The following is a 25,028-nucleotide window of genomic DNA, read 5'->3' as shown; positions in this document are numbered from 1 at the left end:
CAAATGACCTTAAGTGTAAAAATAAATTGATTTATTTGGGCCAACTGTATGGTCTTAAACACCCAAAAGGAAAGTACAACCAAAGAGTAAAGTCATCAGTATACTTCTTTAAGAGTTCAAGGGAATAAATTTCCCAGACATTAGGCTTAAGTCTATATAAAAAGTTATTTAGACAATTATTTCTCATTGATTATTTTGTTCCTAACCAGAAAGTGCTGCTCAGATGTAAGACTTCAAATCTTGGTCTACAACACTGTAGTGCCCACCTGTAGCTAAGGGAGACAACCAGCTATTGTTCTAAAATGATGGATAAATTTGTTTTTCCCCCTATCTAGAAGTCTTTGAGAGGGAACTGACACTGATTCTAACCACTCCAACAGCTATCAAAACTCCTGACTCTAAGAGTCCAGCCTTGGAAGATAAAAGAAAAATGAGGAACCCAATAGAGGGATGCTTTTGGAAGCCCTTGTCAAGAAATTCCAATGGACTTACGTGAACATTTGAAAATTGTCCTGACTTTTTTCTAGTTCTCTGGCTAGAGCTTGTAATGCTAATTCCTCTCTTGCCTTTACTTCTCCTTCACATCTCCTATTTACGATTCAAAGACTTTCTTTTCCCCTTAGAGACAAGAGTTATGCAATTTGGAAGTCTTTTAGATAGATCCACTGAAGGAGTACTCCAGTTGCCTTACCCTGTGTCCCTGTTCATCATGGAAGAAGCCAGCGATGCCTGTGTCCCAATTCCCTATTGGCAATTTGGGTAACCTATTCAGAGGATGGTGTGATAAGAATAGGAAGTAGGAATTGGCTAGGCAGTTAGGGTAAAAAGATCCCGAAGAAAAGTAGCCAGTTTCTTGGCTAAAAGTCAAAAGTCCTTGGGCCTCATAGCAATGTACTCTGTTCCAAAGGCCAAAAATGTTGAAAGTATTTGGGAGCTTGTATCTAATCCTTAAAATATTTTAGGGTTACCTTTTCAGAGGGGAGAATGTTAAAGTAACCAAAAGCCCCGTAAAAATAAATAAATCAAAGAAAGAGTACATGAAGTTATCAGAAAAAAGTGATGGGGAGCTATGGGAGGAGTTAGAGAGGAGTTAGAGGGGAGGGAGTGGGCATGGATTTCATCAAAACACCTTATATGCATGCATGAAATCCTCAATAAATTATTTATTTAAAAAATAAAATAAAATAAACCCTTTCTTAACCCCCCCAAAAAATTACAGCCAACTTTGAAAGAGCTGCATCTTAGCTCTAGAAATTGTTATTGAATATGTCAATGCTGTTGTAATGAAATTCTTCTAAAAAATAAAGAAATGTATACATAAGCATTAAAAAAATGTGTTTGTATAAGAAATGATACCACTGCTGGCCAGGCATGGTGGTACATGCCTTTAGTCCCAGCACTTGGGAAGCAGAGGCAGGCAGATCTTTGTGAGATCTAGGCCAGCCTGGTCTACATAGTGAGTTTCAGGCCAGCTGGGGCTACAGGGATATCCCATCCCTCCACCCAAAAAGAGAAAGAAATGATACTGTAAAATCCCTCCTCCCTCCAAGCTAGTCACAGTCACAGGTTCCAGGGATTAAGAATGGCCACCATGCAACCCAGTATACTCACTGCTTTCTATGTGGTGGTGGCTGATGTCCAAGAGTACCATGGAGATCATGGAGATGTGTTGCTGTCATTCCTCCTCTACCCTTTTGCTGTGTGTCATCCACAACACACTTTCCTCCACCCTCGTGTAGAAGCATTCAGAAAAGAAAGGCTCAGGGCTTGGTCTTCATTCATGTCTTGGGAAGGGCTCCCTTGGGTTGAGAATGAGTGAGCAGCTCACCAGGGAGGAGATACTAAGAGGCACTGGGAGAGGAGTGGGGTGGTGGGGGGAAGAAAGGGAAAGAAGCTGGTTAGAGGTATGCTGTAGAGCAGGAAAGCACTGGGACTTAATCCTACAGCAGAACTTGGGGAAACAGGAGAGCTGCCTCTGAGGGAGGATCTCCAGCAAAGGAAGTCAGCCATGACCAGGCAGTTTCCCTGAGGGCTGTGGCCACCTTCCTGGAGCATTAATCTAGCATTCCTGGCCTTGCCCTCAGTGACACATGCCCACACCACAGCAAAGCCTCCCAAGAGTCCAGATGGCACCAAGAGCCTTCTTGTGGGGGTGAGTGCTGAAGGACATGGTCAGAGTCCTGCAGGATCCTTCATGCTTTGTGCTGGCTCCATCTGTCCTGTCTTAGATGTTTCAAGGTGGTGGCCTACTGCAATTGCTTTCTTCTTTTTAAATGTATATGAGTGTTTGCTCTGCATGTAAGTGCACCATATTGTGCAACCCCCATGGAGGGCATAAAAAGGCATCTGATCACCTGGAACTGGAGTTAGGGAGGGTTGTTAACAGCTGTGTGGGTACTGGGAGCTGAACTTGGGTCCTCTGAGCAGCCAATGTTCTTAACTGCTTATAGCATCTCTCCAGCCCCAAATTTCTAATTCTTTAAAAGAAAATCTTTTAGGGTCAGCAAGATGGCTCCAGGAGGTAAAGGTTCTTCAGGAAAGCCTGACAACCTGAGTTTGATCCATAGGACCCACATACTAGGAGAGAACCCACTCTTGCAAGTTGTCCTCTGACCTCCCAGGCACCCAGGAGGCAGAGGCAGACAGATCTTTATGAGATGGAGGCCAGCCTGGTATACATAGCTAGCTCCGGTATCTCAGTGTATCTCAGTGATATAAAATTTGTCCATGTTCCAGGCTAGTGAGATGCTCAGGGGTAAAAGCTCTTGTTATGCAAGTCTGCCAACTTGGGTTTATCTCCAAATCAATGTAAAAAAAAAAAAAAAAAAAACAAAAAACAGATGGGGTACCTTGTGTCTATAATCCCAGCACTCCTACAGCAAGATGGGAGGCAGAGACAAGAGAATAAATCCCTGCCTTGCATGGTGGCACACTCCTTTAGTCCCAGTACTTGGAAGTCAGAGGCAGGTGGATCTCTGTGAGTTCAAGGCCATCTGGTCTACATAGTGAGTTCCAGGCCAGAAACAAAAGATCTTGAAAGTTGTCCTCTGATTTCCACAGACCCTGTGATACACACACACACACACACACACACACACACACACACACTCACTCAAGATTAAAATTTAAAAATATGTACATGTTCCGTATCAAGACCTTTCAACAAGGTGCTGGTACTATCTGACATGTGAAGAAGAAACTGAGACTCGGAGAGAGAGGTACACACCCCAGCATTACAGAGAAGTGAGGGTGCCCAGTAGGAGGCAGGGAGAGGCCTACAGGGAAGTAGGTGATGCCTCTGGTGGGTGCCCCTACCAGAGTGGGGAATGTTGGTGGTCTCCTCTGTGGCCAGAAACACAGCTGCAGAGCTGCCCCCAGGCATTTCTGAACTGCACCCTCTGCTCCCTTGCCTCCTTCTGAGGCCATCAAAGCCCCCATTCTCTGAGCACAGTTGTGCCAGTGCTCAGCCCCTCCCAGACATGGCATAGGAGCCAAGTGTCTGGTACAAGAAGCAGGGGTAGGAAGATGGCTGCTAGTGCAGGAACAGGTGCCAAGGTCCGATCCTTCCAGGGGCTGATCAGGATCAGAGTGAGAGCTAATGCTGAGGAAGCGGGTGAAAACTTTGGGGAGAGCTTGGGTCCTTGCCTCTGGCCACAGCTTTGGCCTGCATGGGGGCTATTGGAGGGCAAGAGATCACTGGTTTTTCTAGAGGGCCTGGAAAAATCCCACACCAGGCTGGGAGGCAGCCAGTTGTGTTGTGTGGGGAAGAGGGAGGAGAGTGCCCTGGCGTCCTGCTAACTCTTCTCTCCACCTCCCTCTCTCCTTGAGCCTACTGCAGAGCAGTCTAGGGTAAGCTACTTCTGGCTCAGCCAGTGTCAACACCCTGTGACCCTGCACATCACCTTTCCTCATGCAGAAGGCCCTGAGTCATTCCAAGGTTTGACAGCCCTAAGGCTACATGAGCCATTATCCTCAATGGTTGTGACAAGAGACTGTGCTGGAAAGCTGGTTTTCCTGCTCCACTTTTGGGCAGTGCCAGGATCCATGTCAGATATGGAGGGGCTACATGGAGAGGGCTTGGTTCTTGCTGCCTCTCAGAGGGTGGGAGGGGTGTAGAAATGGGGAGAATCCTGTGGCCATAGGTCGAGATGCCAGACTCAGTAACTGGAAAGAAGTTTCCCTTTGGCAATGGCTAGTGCTGAGTCCAGTTAGACCTTAGTGTAACTGTCCCAGCTGCCAACAAGGGAGGCTTTCTGAGTGCACTCAAGCTTCACAAGGATGCAGGCCACCAGGAGTGAGCCAGGCAACCAAAGGGCTGAAATTCAATCCAAGCTGGTAGCTCAGTTGTAATCATAGTCCTTGTCTGGGGAAACCTGACTGAACAGAGAAGACAGAGAAAATGACCTTCCTCCTGGCCCCTCATGGGTGCCCAGTTGGTACCTGGAAGGAATGCAGAAGGTCCTGAATCATTCCAAGGTTTGACAGCCCTATGGAGACTGAGTTGGTGAGTCACGCAGGTGCTGTCCAGACCTGGCCCCCAAAGCCTCAGAGCCTTTCCCCCTGCAGGACTCCACCAGTCCTAGGGTCCCAACAGGGCCTGATCTGCAGTTGGCTTTTGGTTTGGTTCATGGCTTTAAAGAATAAATTAACGGAGGCCTCCTGCCCAGCCTCTCCCTGAGCCACACTTCTGGCATCCCTGCCCAGATTTGTCTTCCTGAATGATCTCAACCATCTTCTTCTCTCCTGCCCCTATAGTGGGAGGCAGAGTCCAGAATCCTTCCTTTAAAAATCTCAAGGCTTTGGAGAGGAGAGTTTGTTTTTTCAAGTTTCTAAAGGACTTTTGGAATTAAGTCCACCCGGCATGAGTAAGAAACTCCCGTATTCTCAGGGGGAGATTTAAGATGCAGTCAGGTGGGCAGGCTGTGTTTCCAGATCTGGAGATTATCTGGTCAAAGCTCCAGCGCTGCAGTTGCTGTGGGGTTGGTGTCCAGGGGAACCAGGACAGGCATCTGGCTGCCTCAACTACAGTCCATGCCAGGGCTTTGCTTAGAGTCCCTGGCAGGAGAGGGAGAAAGGAGAAAAGTGGAAAGCCTGGGAAAGCAGGAAGAAGCAGCGACGATGGGGGTGGGGGGCTGGCGACTGGTAGCCTTCAGGGCCCAGCCCCTGGCACCAGACTGCACACTGGGAAGCCCGGTTCCACTAACAGGCTCTCGCTTCCATCAATGACTGCTCTTTGCACATTGGTTTGTACAACCCATGGTCTCCTCCATCAGTAACGTCCACTACACCCTGAGCTACTAGAAGTTTGTTCACCTGCTTTGCCTAACCCACGGTTCTTATTAACCTCCACCAGGCCAACTGCAAAGTCAGGTCGGCTATGTAGGGTGAGGGAACACTAAGGTCCACAGAATCCAATCAGCTTTCTCAAGCGGGGGAGGGGGCGGCTGTGGTCATCTGCAGCGCATCCTGACCTCCAAAGCAAGAACTTCCCGTTTTTACAGGGTGGTGTTGCTTTTTCCAGGGGAAAGGCCTCATTATCCCTTAGCCTGTGCCCCACTAAGTTAGAGTCGATCCTCCTCCCCTTGCACCCATGCGAAGTCCCTCCAGTTTTCCAACTTGGCCTTCCTCCCCCTCCATCCTTCTCGGTCCTCCAGCGCTCCCTCCCGCTGGAGTCCTGGACTGTCTTCCCCGGAACTCTGTCCTACTTCGCTTGTCCTTGCCCTGGCCGCGGCCGGGAACAGCAGAGAAGGCGGCGGTCCCGTGACCGTGGAGCCCCCCGCGGAGGCGGCCAGGGCGGGGGCGGCGGGAAGGCGGGGCACGCGGGAAGAAAGGGGGTTTTGTGCAGCGCCCGCGCAGCAGTCCGCGGCAGTCTCGGCCGCTGCTGGGGAAGCGCTGTGCCACCGGACCTAGCAAGGTGAGTGCGGCCCTGGTGCAGCCGAGGAACTAGGGTCCAGACTTGCGGCGTGACCTTGGGCCAGTTCCAAGACCTCCCTGAGCCTGGGACCCCGGCGTGCGAGGCCGTGGGCAGCGATGGGCGGCGCCTGGCTTCTGTGGGTCACTTGGACCCCGGGCGAGCTGAGGGCCCCAGAGCGCACCGGGCGGGCACGAGTGGGAAGCCTGCGCTGCTGCTCGCCAGCCGTTGAAGAGAGCTGCGGATTGGAAAGGGGCGGTCGGTCCGAGCCTGGGCTTCCATCGAAGCGGTTGGTCTTCCCCAGGGAAGGGGCAGGGCGCCGGATCAGCCGCCAGGAGCCCCTTTTGGCATCTGACGTCCCAGGGCTGCCGGATCCTCTGACATTAGGCCTTCCTCCCTTATCCTGAGCTGTCGGAACACGAACAGGGGTGAAGGGGATGCTGGGGGCGCGTATGAATAGCTCCTGTTCCCACTGGAGGATGGGGCCTGGCCCCTCCATCACACTCGCCCCCTTAGGGCGCCTTAGCACCTGACTTCCTTTCTAACCCCCAGTGCTGTCCTGAGCTATAGCCTGGGTTGGAGGCCACAGCTGTGGGAGTGAGGGTAGCCTGGCCTGGGAGGACCTGGGAAAAGAAGGAAATGTCCCATTACTTGGGCTCAGGCAAGAGGGGGACTGTGAAGCACAGAATCCAAGGGTCAGGAGTGGGAGAGGGAGCCGGTTGGAAAAAACCCCATCTGTAGGTCTTGCCTGCAGTCTAACCTTCATCCCTCCTGCTGCATCATCAGCCTAGTCCATGTAGATCTGGGTCCCTGTATTCTTTCAAGTCTAGCCTGGTCCTTACAGATGATGTTGAGCAGTAGCTCTGCAGTCTTCCCTGAGGGGGAGGGGAAGGCAAGTGGCCTGCTGCCTGCCTTGGCTCTGCTGGTGGCCCAGAGTCAGCTCTATGCCTCTCTGGACATCCATCTCCATTTTCCCTGAGAGATGAGTGCTCTGGGCTCGTGGAAAGGATAGACTGGTTCCACAGCTGATGGCCTGGGCAGGGGGAGGCGGTTCCCTGTATCCTCACTCCCCCAGTACACTCCCAGTTCCAGGCTTTCACAAAAGATGGGTGGGGGAAGGCACAGCTGGATGGAGGCCAGACTGGCAGGGACAGGGGCTTTGTCCCCGCTAGTTTCTGAGCCAGGAGATCCGGTGGGAAAGCTCGTGCCAGGCAGAGGGGAATGGCTAGGAGCAAAGCAGGACACACACACACACACACACACACACACACACACACACACACAGGGGATGCTAGGCACCAAGGGAAGCTTCTTTACAATTGCTGATGGCAAGGAGGCAGAGGAGGAGCCTGCCTGGGACAGTCTAGGAGGCCCTCCTGGAGGAGGCTAGGTGGATGTGGTGCTCAGGCAGGAGGCTCCAGGTTGGCATTCAAGGGCAGGAGAAAGTGGAACCACGGTGTCATCACTGTCATTATCCCCCCTCTGCATGTCTGTGGGCTTGGCTGGAGGACCTCCAGTAACTGCCCGCATCTGCATGAGCTCAAACCCTCACATAGAATGGTTTTATGTTTGTTTTTGCCTGTGTAGGTCCTCTGTGCACAGCAACTATGTCTAGGTGATTCAGAATTCCTTAAATGCACACCAGCCATGTAAATAGCTGCATTGTTTAGAGAACAGTGACCAAAAAGAAAATCTGTATGTGTTCAGTATAGACACTTTTTCTGACCATTTTAATGGGTTGTTGGAGCCGGGCCTGGTGGTGCATGTCTGTAGTCCCAGTACTTGGGAAGCAGAGGCAGGCAGATCTCTGTGAGTTCAAGGCCAGCCTGGTCTACATAGTGAGTTCCAGGACAGCTGGGGCTATAGGACACCCTGCTTCAAAAAGACCAAAGGGGGAAAAAAAAATTAATGGGTCGTTGGTTGAAGGCACAGATGTGTAACCTGTAACCCAAGTATACAAGAGCTGATTGAACAATACCACCCTCTAATGGTGTTATAAATATTTCCTAAGCACATACTATGGGCTGAGTGCTTCCTGATGAAGATGGTTGATTGATAGATGATAGGTAGATAATGATAGCTAATAGGTAGTGATACAAATGGCAGCTTGCTCACCCTCTCTAAGCACATAGCCCATTGGAACTCCTGGGGTGGTCATGACGTTGCTGTTTTACGAGAAAGAAAACAAAGGCCCAAACATGTTGAGTAGCTCTGCTTAGGTGCCACAGTGAGGTGATTGAGGACACATCTTGGCACTGAGGAGATGAAGACCAGAAGTAGTGGTGATTCTCTGTGTAGCCCAGGCAGGAAGCTAGGGTAAGTCCATCCCAAAGTCTAACCACACATTCCATCTTTCCTCCTCAAGTTCCTCCATCAGCTTTCAGCATGGTCCCAGTGCTTCTGTCCTTGCTGGCAGCTCTGGCACTGACTCAGGCCCCTGCAACTCTAGCTGATGACCTCGAAGGGGACAGCTCAGGTAAGCAACCTTCCAGAGGGCCAGTGTATCTGTGGTGCATCCACCTAGGGCAGATGGCTGTCAACCCCAGCCACCTGATTCCAGCCATGGAACCAGGGGGCCAGGGAGGAGACAGAAATCAGACTGTTGTGGGCCCAACTGCAGAAAAGGTGTGAGCTGAGCCAGGATCCTGTAGATAGTGGAATCTTGGGGTCTGGGCAGCAAAGGGGCATGAGATGGGAGTCTGAGGACCCTAGGGTGGAGAATCAAATTCAGGACCCTCGACGGGGATAGAACCTTGAGGGAGTGAGTAGCGCTCTCGGAGGTAGAAAGGCTCAGCACCCTGGACAGCTCAGAACCGGGGGGTAGCGGGGACTCAGCACCCTGAGGGGGTGGGTAGCATCCTGGGGGGGGGGGCTCAGTGCCCAGGCTGGGCATAGCACCCTGGGCTGGCTCAGCATGCTAGGCGGCCTGGGCCCTGGGGGCGGGGTTTGGAGCCCAGGGTCAGGGCTTGAAGGCCCACACGCACAGGCGCACTGCGTCCTGCGTCTGGCAGCAGCCGGCTCCAACCCCTACCTACAGAGGATCGTGCCTTCCGTGTGCGCATCGGCGCGGCACTGCTGCGGGGCGTGCTGGGAGGCGCCCTCGCCATCCCGTGCCATGTCAATCACCTGCTACCGCCGGGCCGCCGGGCCACGCTGGGCTCTCCCCGAGTCAAATGGACTTTCCTGTCCGGGGATCGCGAGGCGGAGGTGCTGGTGGCGCGCGGGCTGCGGGTCAAGGTGAACGAGGCCTACCGGTTCCGCGTGGCGCTGCCGGCCTACCCCGCGTCACTCACTGATGTCTCGCTGGTGCTGAGCGAGCTGCGGCCCAATGACTCTGGCGTCTATCGCTGCGAAGTCCAGCACGGAATCGATGACAGCAGCGACGCTGTGGAGGTCAAAGTCAAAGGTGAGAGGCCAGAGTAGAGCGAGGCCCCCAGAGAGAATAGGGAAAGTTCTGCTCCAGGGAGCTGAGTCTGAGGCTGGCAGCAAACCTCTTACACAGAAGGCACAGACTGAGTTTTAAGAGGAGGGAGGAGACCCAGGTCTTTGTTACCACCTTTCTCTTTTCAGGTGGAGAAAATTCTGTTCACAGTCTAACTTAAGTCCCACATGCTGTAGAGGGAGCACAATTTGGACTTTGCCTTTTGTGAACAGGGAATGACAGGAAGGGGATGGGAAGATTAGCGTTCTGGGTGATCACCAGGCTCAGGAGTCCTCTCTGCCCCTCAGGGGTCGTCTTTCTCTACCGGGAGGGCTCTGCCCGCTATGCTTTCTCCTTTGCTGGGGCCCAGGAAGCCTGCATTCGCATCGGAGCCCGAATTGCCACCCCTGAGCAGCTGTATGCCGCCTACCTTGGTGGCTATGAGCAGTGTGATGCTGGCTGGCTGTCTGATCAGACTGTGAGGTGTGCTGTGGTTGGGGACCAGGGCCTTCTGTTTGTCTCAAGTAGTGGTGGGTTCTGGTCATGCTAGGGTGTCTGCTCCTCCATTGGGATCCCCCAGGGCTCCATGACTTTGGAAAGGATATTGGCCTAAGAAAAATGGGTGAGGCCCTGACTGGGGTGTGTGTCCCTGCAGAGTTGGAACAACCACCATGGATCAATATGGGATGGCTCCTTGGGGGAACACACCAGTTCTGATCTCACCCCACTTCCCAGGTATCCCATTCAGACCCCAAGAGAGGCCTGCTATGGAGACATGGATGGCTACCCTGGGGTCCGGAACTATGGAGTGGTCGATCCTGAAGACCTGTACGATGCCTACTGCTATGCTGAGGACCTAAATGGTGATTGGAATGACAGATCCTCCTGTAACACAGCCCCTTGGGACTTCCACTGGACCTCACGTGGTTAAGGAGACAGACAGCATAGGAATATAGTTGATGTCCCCTCCAAACACTGTCCCACAGAAAGTTCCTGATCAGACTTGATGGGGAAGGGCAACAAAATGGGGGTGAGCTGCAGTTCTACAGAGCCCTGCTGTTCAAACGGCAGGACTACAGAGTGAGGAAGTGGGGCCAGGCTCCTCTGAGCTCCAGGCTTCATCTTGGGTTCCAGGCAAACTTTGACACTATCAGGTGGGTGACACGGTCATATCAGGAATGAGGAACTTACCCAGGGGCCTGTAGAAGCCTAGGATAGAAGGGCTGTCAACTGCCTGCTGACCAGCTCCTCCTCTTTCCACCCAGGAGAACTGTTCCTAGGTGCCCCTCCAGACAAGCTGACGTGGGAAGAGGCCCAAGCCTACTGCCAGGAGCGGGGTGCAGAGATTGCCAGCACGGGCCAGCTGTACGCAGCGTGGGATGGTGGTCTGGACCGATGCAGCCCAGGCTGGCTGGCTGATGGCAGTGTGCGCTATCCCATTGTCACACCTAGCCAGCGCTGTGGTGGGGGCCTGCCTGGGGTCAAGACCCTTTTTCTCTTCCCCAACCAGACTGGCTTTCCCAGCAAACACAGCCGCTACAATGTCTACTGCTTCCGAGGCAAGTGTCACTGAGGTAGTGCCAGGCTTGGAAGTCTAGCCCTAGCTCTCACCAACTTCTTAGTCATTTGCCCAAAGGGGTCTTGAGTAGCACCCAGTTTGAGCTCTAGGTTTTGAGTATGTGCCCTAAGGCCTTTGCATCACTTTACCTGCCTCCCTTAGTAGTTTGTGCCAGTCTGCCAGTGTCAAAGCAGCCTCTTCACTTGGGGCTGTTTCCTGCCAGCATTCTCCTCTGTGAACGATCTGCTCCCATTCTTCAGTGAACCAGATGCATCCAGGAGCTCTCAAGAGCCTTACAGAACCTACTGTGAACAGGTGTCAGGTCTTTAACCACCAAATACTGATGGATGGACATTACTACACCCAGAGAGTGGAACCTCAGGTTCACAAAGAACCAAGCACACCTGGAAGAAAGTGGGGAGAAATACCATCATTTTTCTGGTCTGGGGTGGGGTAGAGCAAGGCTTAATAGAGCAGGTCACAGATCCTGAAACACACAGTACTGTCTGAGCTATCTGGACACAAACAACTCTCTGGGCTCCTCTTAGCACAATTCTACTTTGGAGTCATCGGTTTCTGTTCTGGGTTCTCTCCCCAGAGGACAAGGTAATCCATCCTGAACCCCTGAGTAAAATCCCCTCAAAGCTCTCTCTTCCTTTGCCCTGTTGCCCCAACTGAGCTTTGAGCTCCTCTGGCGGTGACCATTGAACATTGTGCCTGGCAGATAGAGTCTGACCTTTTTTTGACCCAAGCCCAGCCCCCAAGGTGCACAGACCACTCCATACACTCCACTCTGTGTCCCCTCACTTAAAGGAGCAGCTTGCCACAGCCTGTCCTGGCCCCTCACTTTGTCTTCTAACTACTCTATTGTTCTTTCTACTGTGCTTATTATCTATGTTTGTCTCCTTGAGTGTGGAAGTCCCTATCGTTCTCTATACCAAACTCTTAAGTGCCCAGAGACCTCTTGGCCTGACACTAGTAGGCATGCCATTAATACCCAAGGAGTGAATAATGAAATTTCAGGGTGCCCCAGATCTTCACATATAGGTCATGCCCTGGGAGGGTTCAGCTGCCTATTTAGCCTTCAACTGGTCCTTTCCTCTTGCCACAGACTCTGCCCTTCCTGAGGCCTCCAGCCCAGCCTCTGATGGACTAGAGGCCATTGTCACAGTGACAGAGAGGCTGGAGGAACTGCAGCTGCCACAGGAAGCTATGGAGAGTGAATCCCGTGGGGCCATCTACTCTATTCCCATCATGGAAGATGGGGGAGGAGGAAGCTCTACCCCAGAAGACCCAGCAGAGGCCCCTCGGACCCTCCTAGGTAACTCCAAGCCCTTACCCTGGGTTCTCACCACCTGAAGGAAGTTGGGAGCAGGAGGAGGAGGCCCAGGTGGATGTTGAGGGTCATGGCTGGCATGATTTTGCCCCGTCCTTTCCTAGCAGCTCCATGGTGCAAGGCCTCTGTTTGTCCCTCTCACAAACTTTCAAGTAAATTCCACCCCCAATTCTCTGAAGCTAGTGAAGCTTGGACTAAGGGGGTGCTCCCCTGGGAAAGAGATTTCCCTTACCCACCCCAAAATGATCAGAGAATGCTGACACACGGGGAGAGTGGGATGCAACAGCCCTGTCTCCTGGAGCCAATGTCAGCTTGCTGAGCCTTTCCACATACTGCCTCACAAAGCAGCCCACATCAAAGCTCTCCTCTGGAGGCTAGGCACAAACAGCACCTCTCCTGAGTGACACCCCCGCCCACCCGTCCGTGTCCTTGGCGTCCCGTCTCTGTGTCCCCTGTCCTGTCCCGCTCTCCTCCCCCCCACCTGCCCTTCTCGCTGGGTTCGGGGGCGCTGTCCCTTGTGCTGAACTGTTTTGCTATGGTCAGAGCTGGAAACACAATCCATTACGCTGCCCTCGGGGTCCTCAGAAGAAGACATGGCCCTGGAGGAAGAAGACAAATTCAAGGATGAAGAAGAGACTCCAGTGGAGACAGTGGAGCAGGAGGAGCTGCGGGTGTGGCCCAGGGAACTCAGCAGCCCTCTCCCCACTGACTGGGACATAGAGCTGTCACTCTCCCAGGGGTCCCCTCCAGCTCAGGCAGCTCTGCAGCCCGGTGCATCACCTTCTCCTGATGTAGGGTCAGAAGCTCCCAGGCCTCCAAAGGTTCGTGGGCCACCTACAGAGACTTTGCCCTCTCCCAGAGAGGGAAGCCTAGCGTCCATTCCAGATGGGGCAAGAGAGGTAGGGGAGGAAATTGGGAGTCCTGAACTCTCTGGGGTCCCTCGAGAAAGTGAGGAGACAGAGAGCTCTAGCTCCGAGGATGGCCTTTCCCTGCTTCCAGCCACATGGTCCCCTGAGGGAGCCAGGGAGCTGGAGGGCCTCTCAGAAGAGAAGTCTGGAAGAACTGTCCCAGCAGGCACCTCAGTGCAGACCCAGCCGGTGCTGCCCACCGACAGTGCCAGCCAAGGTGAAGTGGCTGTGGCCCCCTCATCAGGTAACTCTACTGAAGGCTCAGTGCTCCCCTTCTTCCTCCTTTTCCTCTGGCAGCTCTGGGTCACCTGACATGTAAGCCTTTAGTCCATCTTCTCCCTAGACCCTCTGGCTCTTTGGCCTCGTTCACTTACCTATCTCTCCCTATGGGTCTCCAATCTTGAATGCCCCACCTTGTGACTTTCATCTCAGCTCTGTGTTTCTCTCCCTGTGACCCTGGAGAACCTTATTACACTTGGGCCCTCTGTAGCTCACAGAACATCCCCATGCCTCTTCTGGGTGCCCTCACCACCTCTTGCATTCTGTGGAGCCAGGCCCATCCCCTGCTGCTCCCTCCCTGTGCCCCATGTTCTGTCCCTTTAACTGTCTCTCACTGATCTCAGGGAAGCCTGGGAGACCATCCCCACCCCCCTCACCTCTGGAGACCAGAAGAGCACTCACCCCACAGAGCCTTAAGCCTCTACTTCTGTGAAGTATTTTTAATTGTTTCTTGAAAAACAAGCCTTGGAAATAAATCTCTATTAAACCACTTTGCAACCAACTGTTGACATCCTGTCCATCTCCAGCTGTCTCTGCTCACTGCGGGGTCTGCATCATGAATCTCAACTTCCCTTTGATTCCACGTGCTCTCCTCCATCTCTCTGTGTCTCTCCATGTATCTCCTTGCTGCTCCTATTTTTCACCTCCAGTCAACGCCCTTGCTATCCTAGCAGGGTAGCAGCCCATACTGTTCCTTCTGCCTCTCCTAAGGCCGTCTACACTCCCCCTCCTTACTGCTGAGACTTCAGGCTTGACTGTACACACCACCAGAGGAGCCCTCCTCTGTCATCTACAGGAAGAAGCCCACACAGTCTGGGGTGGGAGTGTGATGTGTGACTCACCATGGCAGTTCCTGCAGTGACTGGGGCAATCAGCATGGAGATGGAGCCAGTTCTCCTGTTTCCCATGGCTCTAGCACTTCATCCTCCTCCCTCAATTCCAGCAAGGGATAGTATTGTTAACCCCTGTGTCCAGTGTCCCCCTCCTGTACTAACCCCTGCACTAATGACCACTCCTAACCCCAGGAAGAATGGTTTTACTCTTTTCAACCCAAAGGACCTGTCTCAGCAGGGTGGGATGGGTGGAGGGTGGGATGGCTTCCAGGGTCTGAGAGGAGCCTTTGGACTCACAGAAGGCTTACAGTCCAGTCTCCATTGGAGCCCCCATGACGGCCCAGAAAAGGCAGGCACCCCTGCATCACTGTCATTTCACCCATTTCAACTGTTTGCTCTCTGCCCACTGGCCTTGGAGTGGGTGTGGTAGGAAAAGGGACACTCTTGAAGGCCACTGCAGTGTCTTAGGCCATCTAGAGGAGGACCAAGAGGTCCCCTTGCCTGCTGTGTCAGGAGGGAAATAAACATTTTCTGACTGTGGAGGGTAGTTGGCCCCAAAGGGGAAAGGAAGACAAAACCTACGAAGTTCCTTTACCCCACACTTCCCACTCTTGGTTTAGGTTCTGCAGCCCAAAAGCCAGGGGTGGGACTTATGGCCTGGGGCAGGGGGCCAAGGACAGAGATTGAAGGTCTCTGTCTCTCAAGTTTGGGGGACTGTCCAGGAAGAAGAGGACACAGGAGGAGCAGGTATGAAGAATGGGAGGGCCTCAGGACTCATTCTCTCCTGGCTCTAGAACTTATTTGGCTAAATAAAACAGGGAGTTGAGCTGGCATGGTAGTGCATGCCTTTAATCCCTGCATTTAGGATGCAGAGGCAAGTGATCTCTGTGAGTTTGAGGCCAGCCTGGTCTACATAGCAAGTTCCAGGTCAGCTGGGGCTACAGGGAGACCTTATTTCAAAAAGACAAAAAAAATCCTCCCCCCAAAACAGGGAGTTGGGGTGGGGGAGAGCTCCACCTGTGGCGGAGAGACTGGGGGCCAAGGGGAACTAGAAAGGCTAACTGACCAGTTTTCCCTAATATATCTAGGCCATCCCAGCACATTTTTCCAATCAGCTCCAACTTCTCCTTCCCCTGCTCAGGTCAGCCTAAAACATCAAGGACTTTGGCTTCAGCTGCTGGTTGGGAGGTCTGATGGACCTGGCCTGGATCTTTGGTTGGAGAAGCCATTTTCCTTGGTCAGCTAGACCAGAATGGCTGACAGCCCCCACAGCACCTAGGCAGAGCCCAGAGAGAAGGCTGGAGAAGGCAGGTGGCCTAGCCAGGAACTGGCAAGAGTCCAGGTCTCATGGCTGACAGCCTAGTACCTTTCCAGTTAGTGGGAGATAGCCTCGTCTCACCAGTTGCCCAAGGATAAGCTAATGAAGAACTGGGGGTAAGTGAGGAAAGAAGCCAAAACTCAGGAACAGCTGTGGCAAAGGAAGACTCCAATCAGAACTATAAGCTCCCAGGGTTGAGAGACAGCTAGACCCTGCCCTGGATAGCTCAGACTGCACAGCTCACTTCCATGCTCTCCCACCTCACTTCTCTCCCCTTCTCAGGTGATTGTATTCCAAGCCCCTGGAAGAACTGGGGGTAAGTGAGGAAAGAAGCCAAAACTCAGGAACAGCTGTGGCAAAGGAAGACTCCAATCAGAACTATAAGCTCCCAGGGTTGAGAGACAGCTAGACCCTGCCCTGGATAGCTCAGACTGCACAGCTCACTTCCATGCTCTCCCACCTCACTTCTCTCCCCTTCTCAGGTGATTGTATTCCAAGCCCCTGCCACAATGGTGGGACATGTTTGGAGGAGGAGGAGGAGGAGGAGGAGGAGGACTGTGATCCCAGCACTTTAGAAGCGGAGGAGGAGGAGGAGGAGGAGGAGGGGTTCCGCTGCCTGTGTTTGCCTGGCTATGGGGGGAACCTGTGTGATGTTGGTGAGTGTGTTGAGGGTTGTGGGGGACAAGTCTGAAGCCTGTACCCTGCCTCAATGTACTAGTTCCCTGGGGGTATGGGGAGTCACTGATTGGGGCCATATCATGAATGAATTGCCACTTCAGACAAGTTACATAGCTTGTCTGGACCTTGCTCCCAACATCCTGTCTGACTAGGCGGGCCACCACACCTGTTGGCACTTAGCACACACTGGCATTCAGGAGTTAGGCCAGAGTGCTATAGTGTGCCTTTCCTTCTCCATAACAGGAAGGAGGAGATGGCTCTTTTCCAGGAACTAGGGCTTCACTGACTAGGGTTACAGAGTCAACTTACCCTGGCTGCTGCTGTCCAAGCTCGGGGCTCCTGTCTTCACTAGAGTAGCTTTGGGTCCCACACTACCTTAGAACAACAACAGTCCTTTCAATGAGACCAGGCACCTCTATCTTTCCTGGTCCTCAGACCTAAAAGGTTCAACTGCTCTCTCTGCCCCAGGCCTCCATTTCTGCAGCCCAGGCTGGGATGCCTTCCAGGGGGCCTGCTACAAGCACTTTTCTACCCGAAGGAACTGGGAGGAGGCAGAAAGCCACTGCCGCATGCTTGGAGCACACCTGACCAGCATCTGCACTCCAGAGGAGCAGGAATTTGTCAATGGTGGGCGAGGCCTCCCTTCCTGCACACCCTTCACCCCAACTCACTCTACATCTACTCACTCCCCACTCACTCCCCTCTCACTCCGCCTCTCCCCCTCCCCCTCACTTTTCCCTTCACTCCCCCCTCATTTCCCCCTTCACACCCCCTCACTCCCCCCTCACTCACTTATTCAAACCCCACTCTAGCATCCATGGGGGTATGAGGTCACTTAAAAGAACAGGGAGAGCCTTTATGATATTAAATATAATTGTCTTACTTGAAAAGAAAAAGAAAAGAGGGTTGTCTGCAGTCTTTGAGGTGCTGGTGGTAGTCTCAGGGTAAAGAGACCTCGTCCTTATCCAGTACCCACAGGCCAGCAAGATTTAGGGAGTAGGTTTTGGGATGGACTCCCCAAAAAGTCACTCACTGGCCCAGGAACAGCACTCACAGCTCAGTGCACCTCTGACTTTCCTCCTCAGATCGATACAGGGAGTACCAGTGGATTGGGCTCAATGACAGGACCATTGAAGGCGATTTCCTGTGGTCAGATGGTGTCCCTCTGGTGAGCATTCTCATGACACTGCAGTCTAGGTCACTTCCTTGAAGTCCTTCTGCCCTCAATTAGCAATTACTCTGTTTCTCCCTCTTCTCCCCTCCTTTGTTCCCATTCCTCTTCTCCCTGTACATCTCCCTTCCTTGTGCTCCTCTCTCTCTTCTCTCTGGCTCCCATCTCCCTGCCCCAAAGCCCCTGCCCTTTTATTTCCCCTTTCTGGGTGTTCCAATCCCCAGACCCCTATCCTCCCATATCCTGGGGACTATTCCATTATCCCTCCAGTCTTTTGAGGCCATTCCCCTAGTGTTAATGGGTTTGGGGCTCCTCATTGCCTTCTCCATCCCCCTACACAGCTCTATGAAAACTGGAACCCTGGGCAGCCTGACAGCTACTTCTTGTCTGGGGAGAACTGTGTGGTCATGGTGTGGCATGACCAGGGACAGTGGAGTGACGTGCCCTGCAACTACCACCTGTCCTACACCTGCAAGATGGGCCTAGGTGAGGGTGGTGAGGAGGGTGAGGGTGTCTGGGGCTGCCATCATAGAAGGAGGGGCACAAAGGTACCCAGAAGTCTGTCAGAATGGATCCCAGACCATGGGAGGAGTGACAAATTGTCCAGACCCACTCAGAATCCGAGGCCATTCCTCTCTTCCCCATCAACTTTCTGGGACCTATCATCCACAAAGCCAGGCTGGTAGTTCCTAACTGTGTGTCCTTTGCAGTGTCCTGTGGGCCCCCACCAGAGCTGCCTCTGGCTCAAATATTTGGTCGCCCTCGGCTGCGGTATGAGGTGGACACTGTTCTTCGGTATCGATGCCGAGAGGGCCTGGCCCAGCGCAACCTGCCACTGATCCGCTGCCAGCAGAACGGTCTTTGGGAGCCCCCTCAGATTTCCTGTGTGCCCCAAAGGCCTGTGAGTGCCAGAAGGAGATGGGTGGGGGCCATCAGCTACTGGAAGCCCTGGGCTCCAGAGCCAGTTTTGCCTGTCATTCACTGATTGTATGAACTTGGAGTACCACTTCCTCTCTCAGGCTGAGAAGGAAGCGGGGAGGAGGGGGGTCTCTGGATCCTCTGATGGCTGGGAACATACAGCCACCCTTGGGCTCTTAAGGGCAGAGTCAGGGCCAGTGTTTTGAAAAGGTCAGGGGTCAAGGAACAAATAGCCAGGGCACTGGGGAGGCTGAAAAGGAGGTGAGTGTGGAGGGTAAGTGTGTCTGTCTTCCCCAGGCCCGTGCTCTGCGCCCAGTGAACACTCCAGGAGGATCAAAGGGACAGTTCCCAGGGCACAGGAAGTTACTATTGACACCTCCTTTGAGTCCTTAGGGAGCAAGGCCTGGAATACTGCTCCCCCAGCACTACCCTATCTCCCCACTGTCCCTCACACCCTATACTGTTCTCGTGACAGGGAGTGACAGTGAGAAGGGTGGGACTGGAGTCCAGGGGACAGTGCCTGAGGGGGCTGGGCTTCTGAGAAACACTTGGGTGGCTCCACCCAGCCCAGGCCCTCTCTCCCCTACCTGGGCCTCATGTTTTACCCTCAGGACAGGGGTAAGTCCCTAAGTGCCTCAGCTGCCTTCTCCTGCCAGACTTCAATTGCTCCTCATTTCTCTAGGAAACATTTTATACTCAGTCTTGATTTTCAAAGAGAATGGGTTTGCAGGATGGAGCGCCAGCAAAACCAACCGAAAATAAAGTTGTTTGAGCCTAAACAAGTTTGATACTCTTGTGTGTCTGTGATCACTAGCTTCCAAAAGGTCAGAGAAGTCGGTAGATAGTGCCTGCCTAGCAGGGAAGGGTTACCCAATGAGCACTCTGGAACAGGAACCAGCTGAGATTGGGACAGCAATAGGGACACAGTGCCAAGACAGGTGCATCGACGTCCAGGCTAGGGAGAGGGCCTCCTGGTGGCCAATTCTGAGCGTCACAGGGACTGTGGGGCTGAAGGATGGCTCTGCAGAGGACAGACAGCTAGAAACCCTGCTTCTAGCTAAAAGGCTGGTAGGAGTCCTCAGGCCACCCTGAGTCTCACAGCCTGTGACCAGCAGAGGGCACTGCGGACACAGGCACGGGCTCCAGAGGACCTCGTGCAGGGAGTGGACACGGACGAGAGGGGCATCAGGACATCACCAGCACCAGAGGGCGCCGCGGCCCTTCCGACGCGTGGGGTGCAGGGTTGTGGAGGGGAGCTGGACTTCCGGCCGGGCTGTGGGGACTGAGTCAGCGGAGGCCGAGATGATGAGATCACTGCCAGCCGGGAGCTGATAACGCACCAGTGATTTATGCCTGAAGATCCTGATGCCTGGTCACGCAGCCTCGTGCGCGCACACACATGCACACTCAAGTGAACACGGGAGCGATTCTTAGTCCTTTTCTAAAAGCCAGTAAACCAGGCAAGGAGACAGACCCAGAAAGCTGAGAGGCCCAGACCGAGGTTCAGGAAGGCTGTGTGTGCAAGGCCTGGGACTCTCCTGGCCCTTCCTCATCCTGCGTCTATGCCTAAGACAGGTGGTCTCTAGGATTCCAGCTCTGACTTATCACACCCTCCACCTTCACCATCACATCCCGTCCAATTCTGGCCCACCTACTTGACCTGAGCTTGCACAGCCATGCCAGCCTGGCACGGCCAGAGAGGGTGAACTGCCAGTTCTTAAGGACCAGGGACCAGAGTGACCCCAGGCCTAGAATGGATCCCTGCTTTATCTTGTATCCACCTCTGACTGTCCACTCCATGCATTTTGAGGGCTGGCATTGTCAGAGGACCCCAGGTGACCTTTGAGGGTGGGGCCTGAAAAGGAGAAAGCTGGAGAGGGAGCAGTGTCTGTCCTTGGGGTTCTGATCTCACTGAGGCAGAATCTAGATAGCATGTAGGATTTGTGGAGCTCTGAGCTTCTCAGCCCTCTCACCAGGCCATTCTTTCTTGAGTCTCTCACTGTCTCTAGGGTCCACTATCTTCGGGGTGATGAGAGTCCTAGAGGTAGAAGGAGGGTGGGAACTAGAATTCATCACCACCACCTGCTGGTCCTCTTGGCAGGCAGGAAGAGGAAAACCTTCTCCTGGTTTTGTTGGACTTCCTGGGGAAGGGGGGTGGTGGTGTCCAGGGGTGACTCGGCAGTGCCCTGTACCCAAGGCAGTACACGTAGAAGACTGGGCCCCATGGAACAGTACCTCACTTCTGCTATGGGGAGATGGAGTAGGGACCACACCTATAGCCACCTGGCTGTGCTGCTAAGGCCCTAGCTGTGTGGCTCTGCTCAGCCTCCTTCACACATATGTAACGTGGGGTTCTCTGGAAGGGTGTCTAGTCTCCTGGGAATAGGGAGGCCCAGAGAGAGGAGATCCAGCCTGTGCAACAAGTAGGGGCTTGGGAACCTGTGACATGGTCAGATTCCTGCTGCCTCAAGAAACCTCTGACATACCACAAGGAGCTCCTCCCCATCCTACTGCTTCCCACAGCACTCTCCCCTCGCTGGGGCCTTTGTCCTAGCCCCAGGCCTGTCTGTGGGCCTGACTTTCTGCACAGGGAGAGAAAGGGTCCCATTGTCCTGGTGTCCACAGTGGCTCAGCAACTCCTAAAAACTTCCAAAAATGTTCAGCTTGTCAGACCTCACAAGTGAGTGTTTTTTTCAGAGTGCCTCTCAGGGCCTGATGCAAGAGGCTGTGCTCTCCCTTCCCCACGTGGAAGTCCTTCTTGAAGTCTAACTTCTTGGCCTGCTGCAAAGCAGCTTACTTCCTCCTGGACAGAAATAACTAAAAGGTTCAGGGACAGAACATGAGAAAAGGCAGAAGGAGCTGGGAGAAAAGCAGGAGGCAGGGAGCGGGAGAGTGGGAAACTTCCACTGAACCTGGTCTCAGGTTATAGGCTAAGTGGCTGGACCCTGGGCCTCTGGTTTTCCAGATGACTCTACCTTGGTGTGTAGGTAGACTGTTGGCAAAGGGAAGACTGCTGACTTAGAACTAGAGTTAAATATGAGTATTAATTGGGCAAAAGCCATCACTCTGTGCCTCAGTTTCCCCATCAAAGTCCAGCTGAAGTTCTCTCTGAGGTGACTAGAACTCATTGCAATCCTGGACAAAACAAGGGATTCAGGGACAGGCCAGAGGGGAGGGGAAGGTAAAGGGAGACAGAGGAAAGAGTTGAAGGGGTCCTTGGGTAGTGAATGAGGCCTCCTTTAGTGGGGACATGGGGTTCCAGAGAATACCAAGAGAGCCCAAGGGCCCCCAAAGTCTCCCATCTTGGGGCTCAAGGCACCAGTGGCTTGTGAGCAGCTGAGCCCACAGCTGCAGGGAGAGGTTCCTTAACAGAGGCCTCCTAGCACCTGCCTCAGTTTATTTCTGGAGTCACAGCTGAGTCATGGGGATGGGGAGGGGACTTCATGACTGGAGGAGAGGCTGAGGAGGGGAGGAAGAGCATGCTGGGGTTCAAATACCAGGGGCCCATTTGGGGCGGGGGAGAGCAAGCAGACACACACATCAGAGCCCCTGGGTACCAGGCTGTGGAGGGCTGGGACAAGAGGCGTATACCTGACTGAGATGTTGGCAGAAAGACAAGCCTGTCTGGATATGTGGGTGCTGGGTTAGAAAATGGGATGACAGGAGCTTGGAGTAAAGGAAGCAGAGGCAGGCAAAGGCATCACCTTTTCCTCAGCCTCCCAAAACAGACTGCTCAAATCCTCACTGAGGCCACTCTGTCCCTGCACTGCCCCAATTTTATGACAGCTTCATGTTCCTGTGTGTCTTCTTGAGGTGGCCTGTGGGAAGGATAGCTGCTGGCAACCTTTCTGCATCCACTACTTTACCACAGACAGACTTGTTCCTTCCTTCTCCTCCCAGGGGACTCAAGTCTAACTTCTGTCTGTCTTGCTGCAGAGGCCATCCTGGAACGTAGCCCTCCTCTGAGAGGTGGGATGGGGTCCAACAGGAACCCAGGGACCTATCAGTCAGCCAGAGTCTTCTTGGCTAACCTAGGCTGGGTGGGCTCCTCTTCTATAGCAGTCCACTGAACACATTCCAGACAAAGCGAAATCACATTTCCCCATCCCCCACCAGAGTGGATGGCAGGGCCCACAGCAGCTGTGACACTGCACAGCAGGTCAAGTGGCAGCAACTGGTTCCCTGAGGGGAGGCTGGGGTGGGGGCTGTGGGCAGCAGGGCTTGGAGCTCATCTTCCAGGCAAGAATGAGTGAATGCTGAGTCTCTGACCCACAGGCTGAGCACTGAGGGTGCAGGGAGACACCACTGGTGTCAGAGCTGTATGGAGCCTCAAGGGATAATCCAGTTCACCCAGTATCTTACAGGGAGAAAGCCAAGGCCCTGGGAGAGTGGGGGCTCACCTTCTGAGAGCCCCACCTGGACCAGGTGCCCACAGGCAGGAAGCCAAGGGTCCCTTTAAGAAGCCACACTCCTAGGGCCTTTGGCAGCAGACCAGAGCCTGCACTTTGATTTCCTTTGAGACTTCTGGCAGCTACAGGACAGCATCAGACTGGGCTTGAAGTCTGCCCCTGACCTCACAGGCGCCTCAGCCTGCACAGCCTTATAAGGAAGTGCCCCAAACAAACTGAGGAAGCCACCTCCGGCCCCCCACCCGTCACTGCTAGCTCAGAGGCTATATTTACCAGAGGAGGCCCCAGAATAACCTCCCACTTGTCTCATGCTATGTGTATGTTGGGAGATGAACACCACCCCCGCTGGGGACTCCGCCCTCAGAAGTGCATCCTGTTGTCAGGTCACTCATTCACTCTGAGTTTACTGGCCCTCCAGGTACCAACCAGTCCAAGCTTCCCCAAAGCTTTATAATGTGAGAGGCTCCTGAGAGGCAGTGGCCACTGGGTCAGCCCCCTTGCAGCAGCTTCTTCTCTGGAAGTTCGCTAGCTCTGTGTGGACCTCGCTTTACTCCACATGCACCCTGATGAAGATCTGCCTCTTGTCCCCACTTGGTCCTCTCTCCAGAGCCTCAAGCGGTGCCCTGTGGCTCCCTCAGGGCTCCTGTTGAAGAGGTCAGTTTCCTCCTGGATTCTCTGTCAGCTGCCTCATGCCCCATCTCCCACACAGCTCACACAGCTCAGACCTCTTTCATCCCCCACTTCTTACCTTTCCCCACTGTACCTTGCCCTGTGCCTGTACCACTGGAGTAGCCTCCCTACAGACTCCAGCCTGCTCCTGCCCAGCCCATTCTCAGGAAACTGAAGTCCCTGTGTTTCTGTTTCTGTCCAGCCCTCACTTCTCTTGCTGCTTGGACACAACCTTTTCTGTAGAGATCATGCCTCCACTGTATACCCCTTTAGAGAAGTCATCTTTTCTATCTTACATGCTGACTCTGGTGTAGGGTTATTGGCATCAACAGAATAACTCTAGAAGACCATAGGCCTGTGGGGGACCGAATGGGCATCCGGCAAAGGGCAGGGCTATTTGGCCAAGACTCTGTCCTCGGCATTCACCCAAGCAGAGGTGCCCAAGGGCCTAGGCAGATAAAACACAGGGTGCCTTCTTCCATTAGAGAAGCAGACCTTGCCTGCCTGCTGCCTACACGCTGGTCCTCTGCCTGGCAGCTGGCAGATCAGACAGGTCCTGTGCCTGACAGCAGGCACAGGAAGGAGAGAGCGGAGGCTTGGGCTGCCAGGAGGGTGGAATGCCAGAGTCAAGATCCTGGACCCCAAGGGCAGGGGTGTGGAAGAAACAGGCCTTAAGAGTCTAACCAGTGTAGATGAGAGGGAAAGGCATGCATAGAGAGGCCCCTGGTGCCAGCTGGCTGGGACAGCCCATGCCTATCCTCCTTGACCAGGAGGGGCTGGGACTGCATCTTTCACCGTTTTCAGTCCTCAGCCTTCTTGAAGCTAAGGAGAACTTGCTCTGGCCTCAGGATGGCCTGTTTGTGCAGGTCAGCTAGTCCCACCATTGGGATAGAAAGACAGCTGGGCACAAATTTTCCCCCTTGTACAGCTGAACTGAGGAGTGCTTTCTATTTGGGGATCTCAACTTTGAGGCCTTTGGGTGCCTAATCCAGGAACCCCTGGTGTTTCCCTACCCTGTACACAGATATTGGGGGAGAAGCCCATTGGCAGGACCCAGCCTCAAGCCACTCCTAGTGTACAGTGAGGAGCACACCCCCAGTCCTCACCCACTGCTTCACCTGCTCCTATACCTGTGAGGAAAGTCCCTCAGAAGTCTCTGCTGGAGATTGCAGGCTTCCCCAAGCATATCTCCTGTTCTCTCAGCAACCCAGAGGCTGGCCACTCAAAGCTGGGTCTGAGGTTCATAGAGGCTAACTGCTGACCTGAGCCACACAGCCAGACTAAAGCAGACCAGGGCCTCCCTCCTTTCTCCCCCCGTTCCAACCCAGCCAGTCATCACAGGCCAGACAACTGTTTGGGTTTGGGAACCTGGGGCCTAATTATGCTGGCGGCACTGAGGGGCTAGTGGGGAGGACCCAAGGCCTCCTCCCTGTAATCAGTGCTGTGGGCAGAGATGGCAACCTGGCCTCCCCAGGGTGGCACCATACCCCAGGAGTCTGCCTTTCCTCCCAGAGGCAGCCCCTCCCAGCCTAGCTTCTAGGTGTCCTCCTCAGTCTCCCACCTCTCTGCTTCTCAACCTTAGGACCCCATAAAGGCAGGCAGGAAGGAAGAAGCCAGAC

The 25,028-nt window shown here is 53.7% G+C and overlaps 1 protein-coding gene across 2 annotated transcripts; it reads left to right on the top strand.

The window, feature by feature from the left end:
- Nucleotides 1-5,818: 5,818 nt before the first annotated feature.
- Nucleotides 5,819-19,110, top strand: Bcan (brevican). 2 transcript variants are annotated; one of them, XM_029556674.1, is made up of 14 exons: nt 5,822-5,914; nt 8,277-8,387; nt 8,949-9,317; nt 9,641-9,815; nt 10,068-10,195; nt 10,598-10,891; nt 12,002-12,211; nt 12,770-13,378; nt 16,047-16,220; nt 16,711-16,869; nt 17,328-17,410; nt 17,755-17,899; nt 18,124-18,314; nt 18,629-19,110. In XM_029556674.1, the coding sequence occupies exons 2-14, from the start codon at nt 8,297-8,299 to the stop codon at nt 18,722-18,724; spliced, it is 2,724 nt and encodes a 907-aa protein (XP_029412534.1). In that variant the 5' UTR covers nt 5,822-5,914; nt 8,277-8,296; the 3' UTR covers nt 18,725-19,110. The 2 variants fall into 2 exon arrangements, with proteins under 2 accessions (XP_029412538.1, XP_029412534.1); XM_029556678.1 differs by lacking the exons at nt 16,047-16,220; nt 16,711-16,869; nt 17,328-17,410; ... (1 more) ...; nt 18,124-18,314; nt 18,629-19,110 and adding an exon at nt 13,758-15,120 and having other exon boundaries at nt 5,819-5,914.
- Nucleotides 19,111-25,028: the final 5,918 nt, after the last annotated feature.

The sequence above is a fragment of the Nannospalax galili genome, unplaced genomic scaffold (assembly GCF_000622305.1).
Source record: "Nannospalax galili isolate Female #2095 unplaced genomic scaffold, S.galili_v1.0 scaffold591, whole genome shotgun sequence".
In the NCBI taxonomy this organism is placed as follows: Eukaryota; Metazoa; Chordata; class Mammalia; order Rodentia; family Spalacidae; genus Nannospalax; species Nannospalax galili.
Note: the sequence above shows the minus strand (reverse complement) of the source record. Positions and strands in the feature narration are given on the sequence as shown.

What these genes read in the sequence shown, in the direction of transcription:
- Bcan (XM_029556674.1), top strand. Translation starts at nt 8,297, where the DNA reads ATGGTCCCAGTGCTTCTGTCCTTGCTGGCAGCTCTGGCACTGACTCAG. An exon ending in CTATGCTGAGGACCTAAATG is followed by an intron (nt 10,196 to 10,597) that starts GTGATTGGAATG and finishes CTTTCCACCCAG; the next exon opens with GAGAACTGTTCCTAGGTGCC. An exon ending in CAATGTCTACTGCTTCCGAG is followed by an intron (nt 10,892 to 12,001) that starts GCAAGTGTCACT and finishes CTCTTGCCACAG; the next exon opens with ACTCTGCCCTTCCTGAGGCC.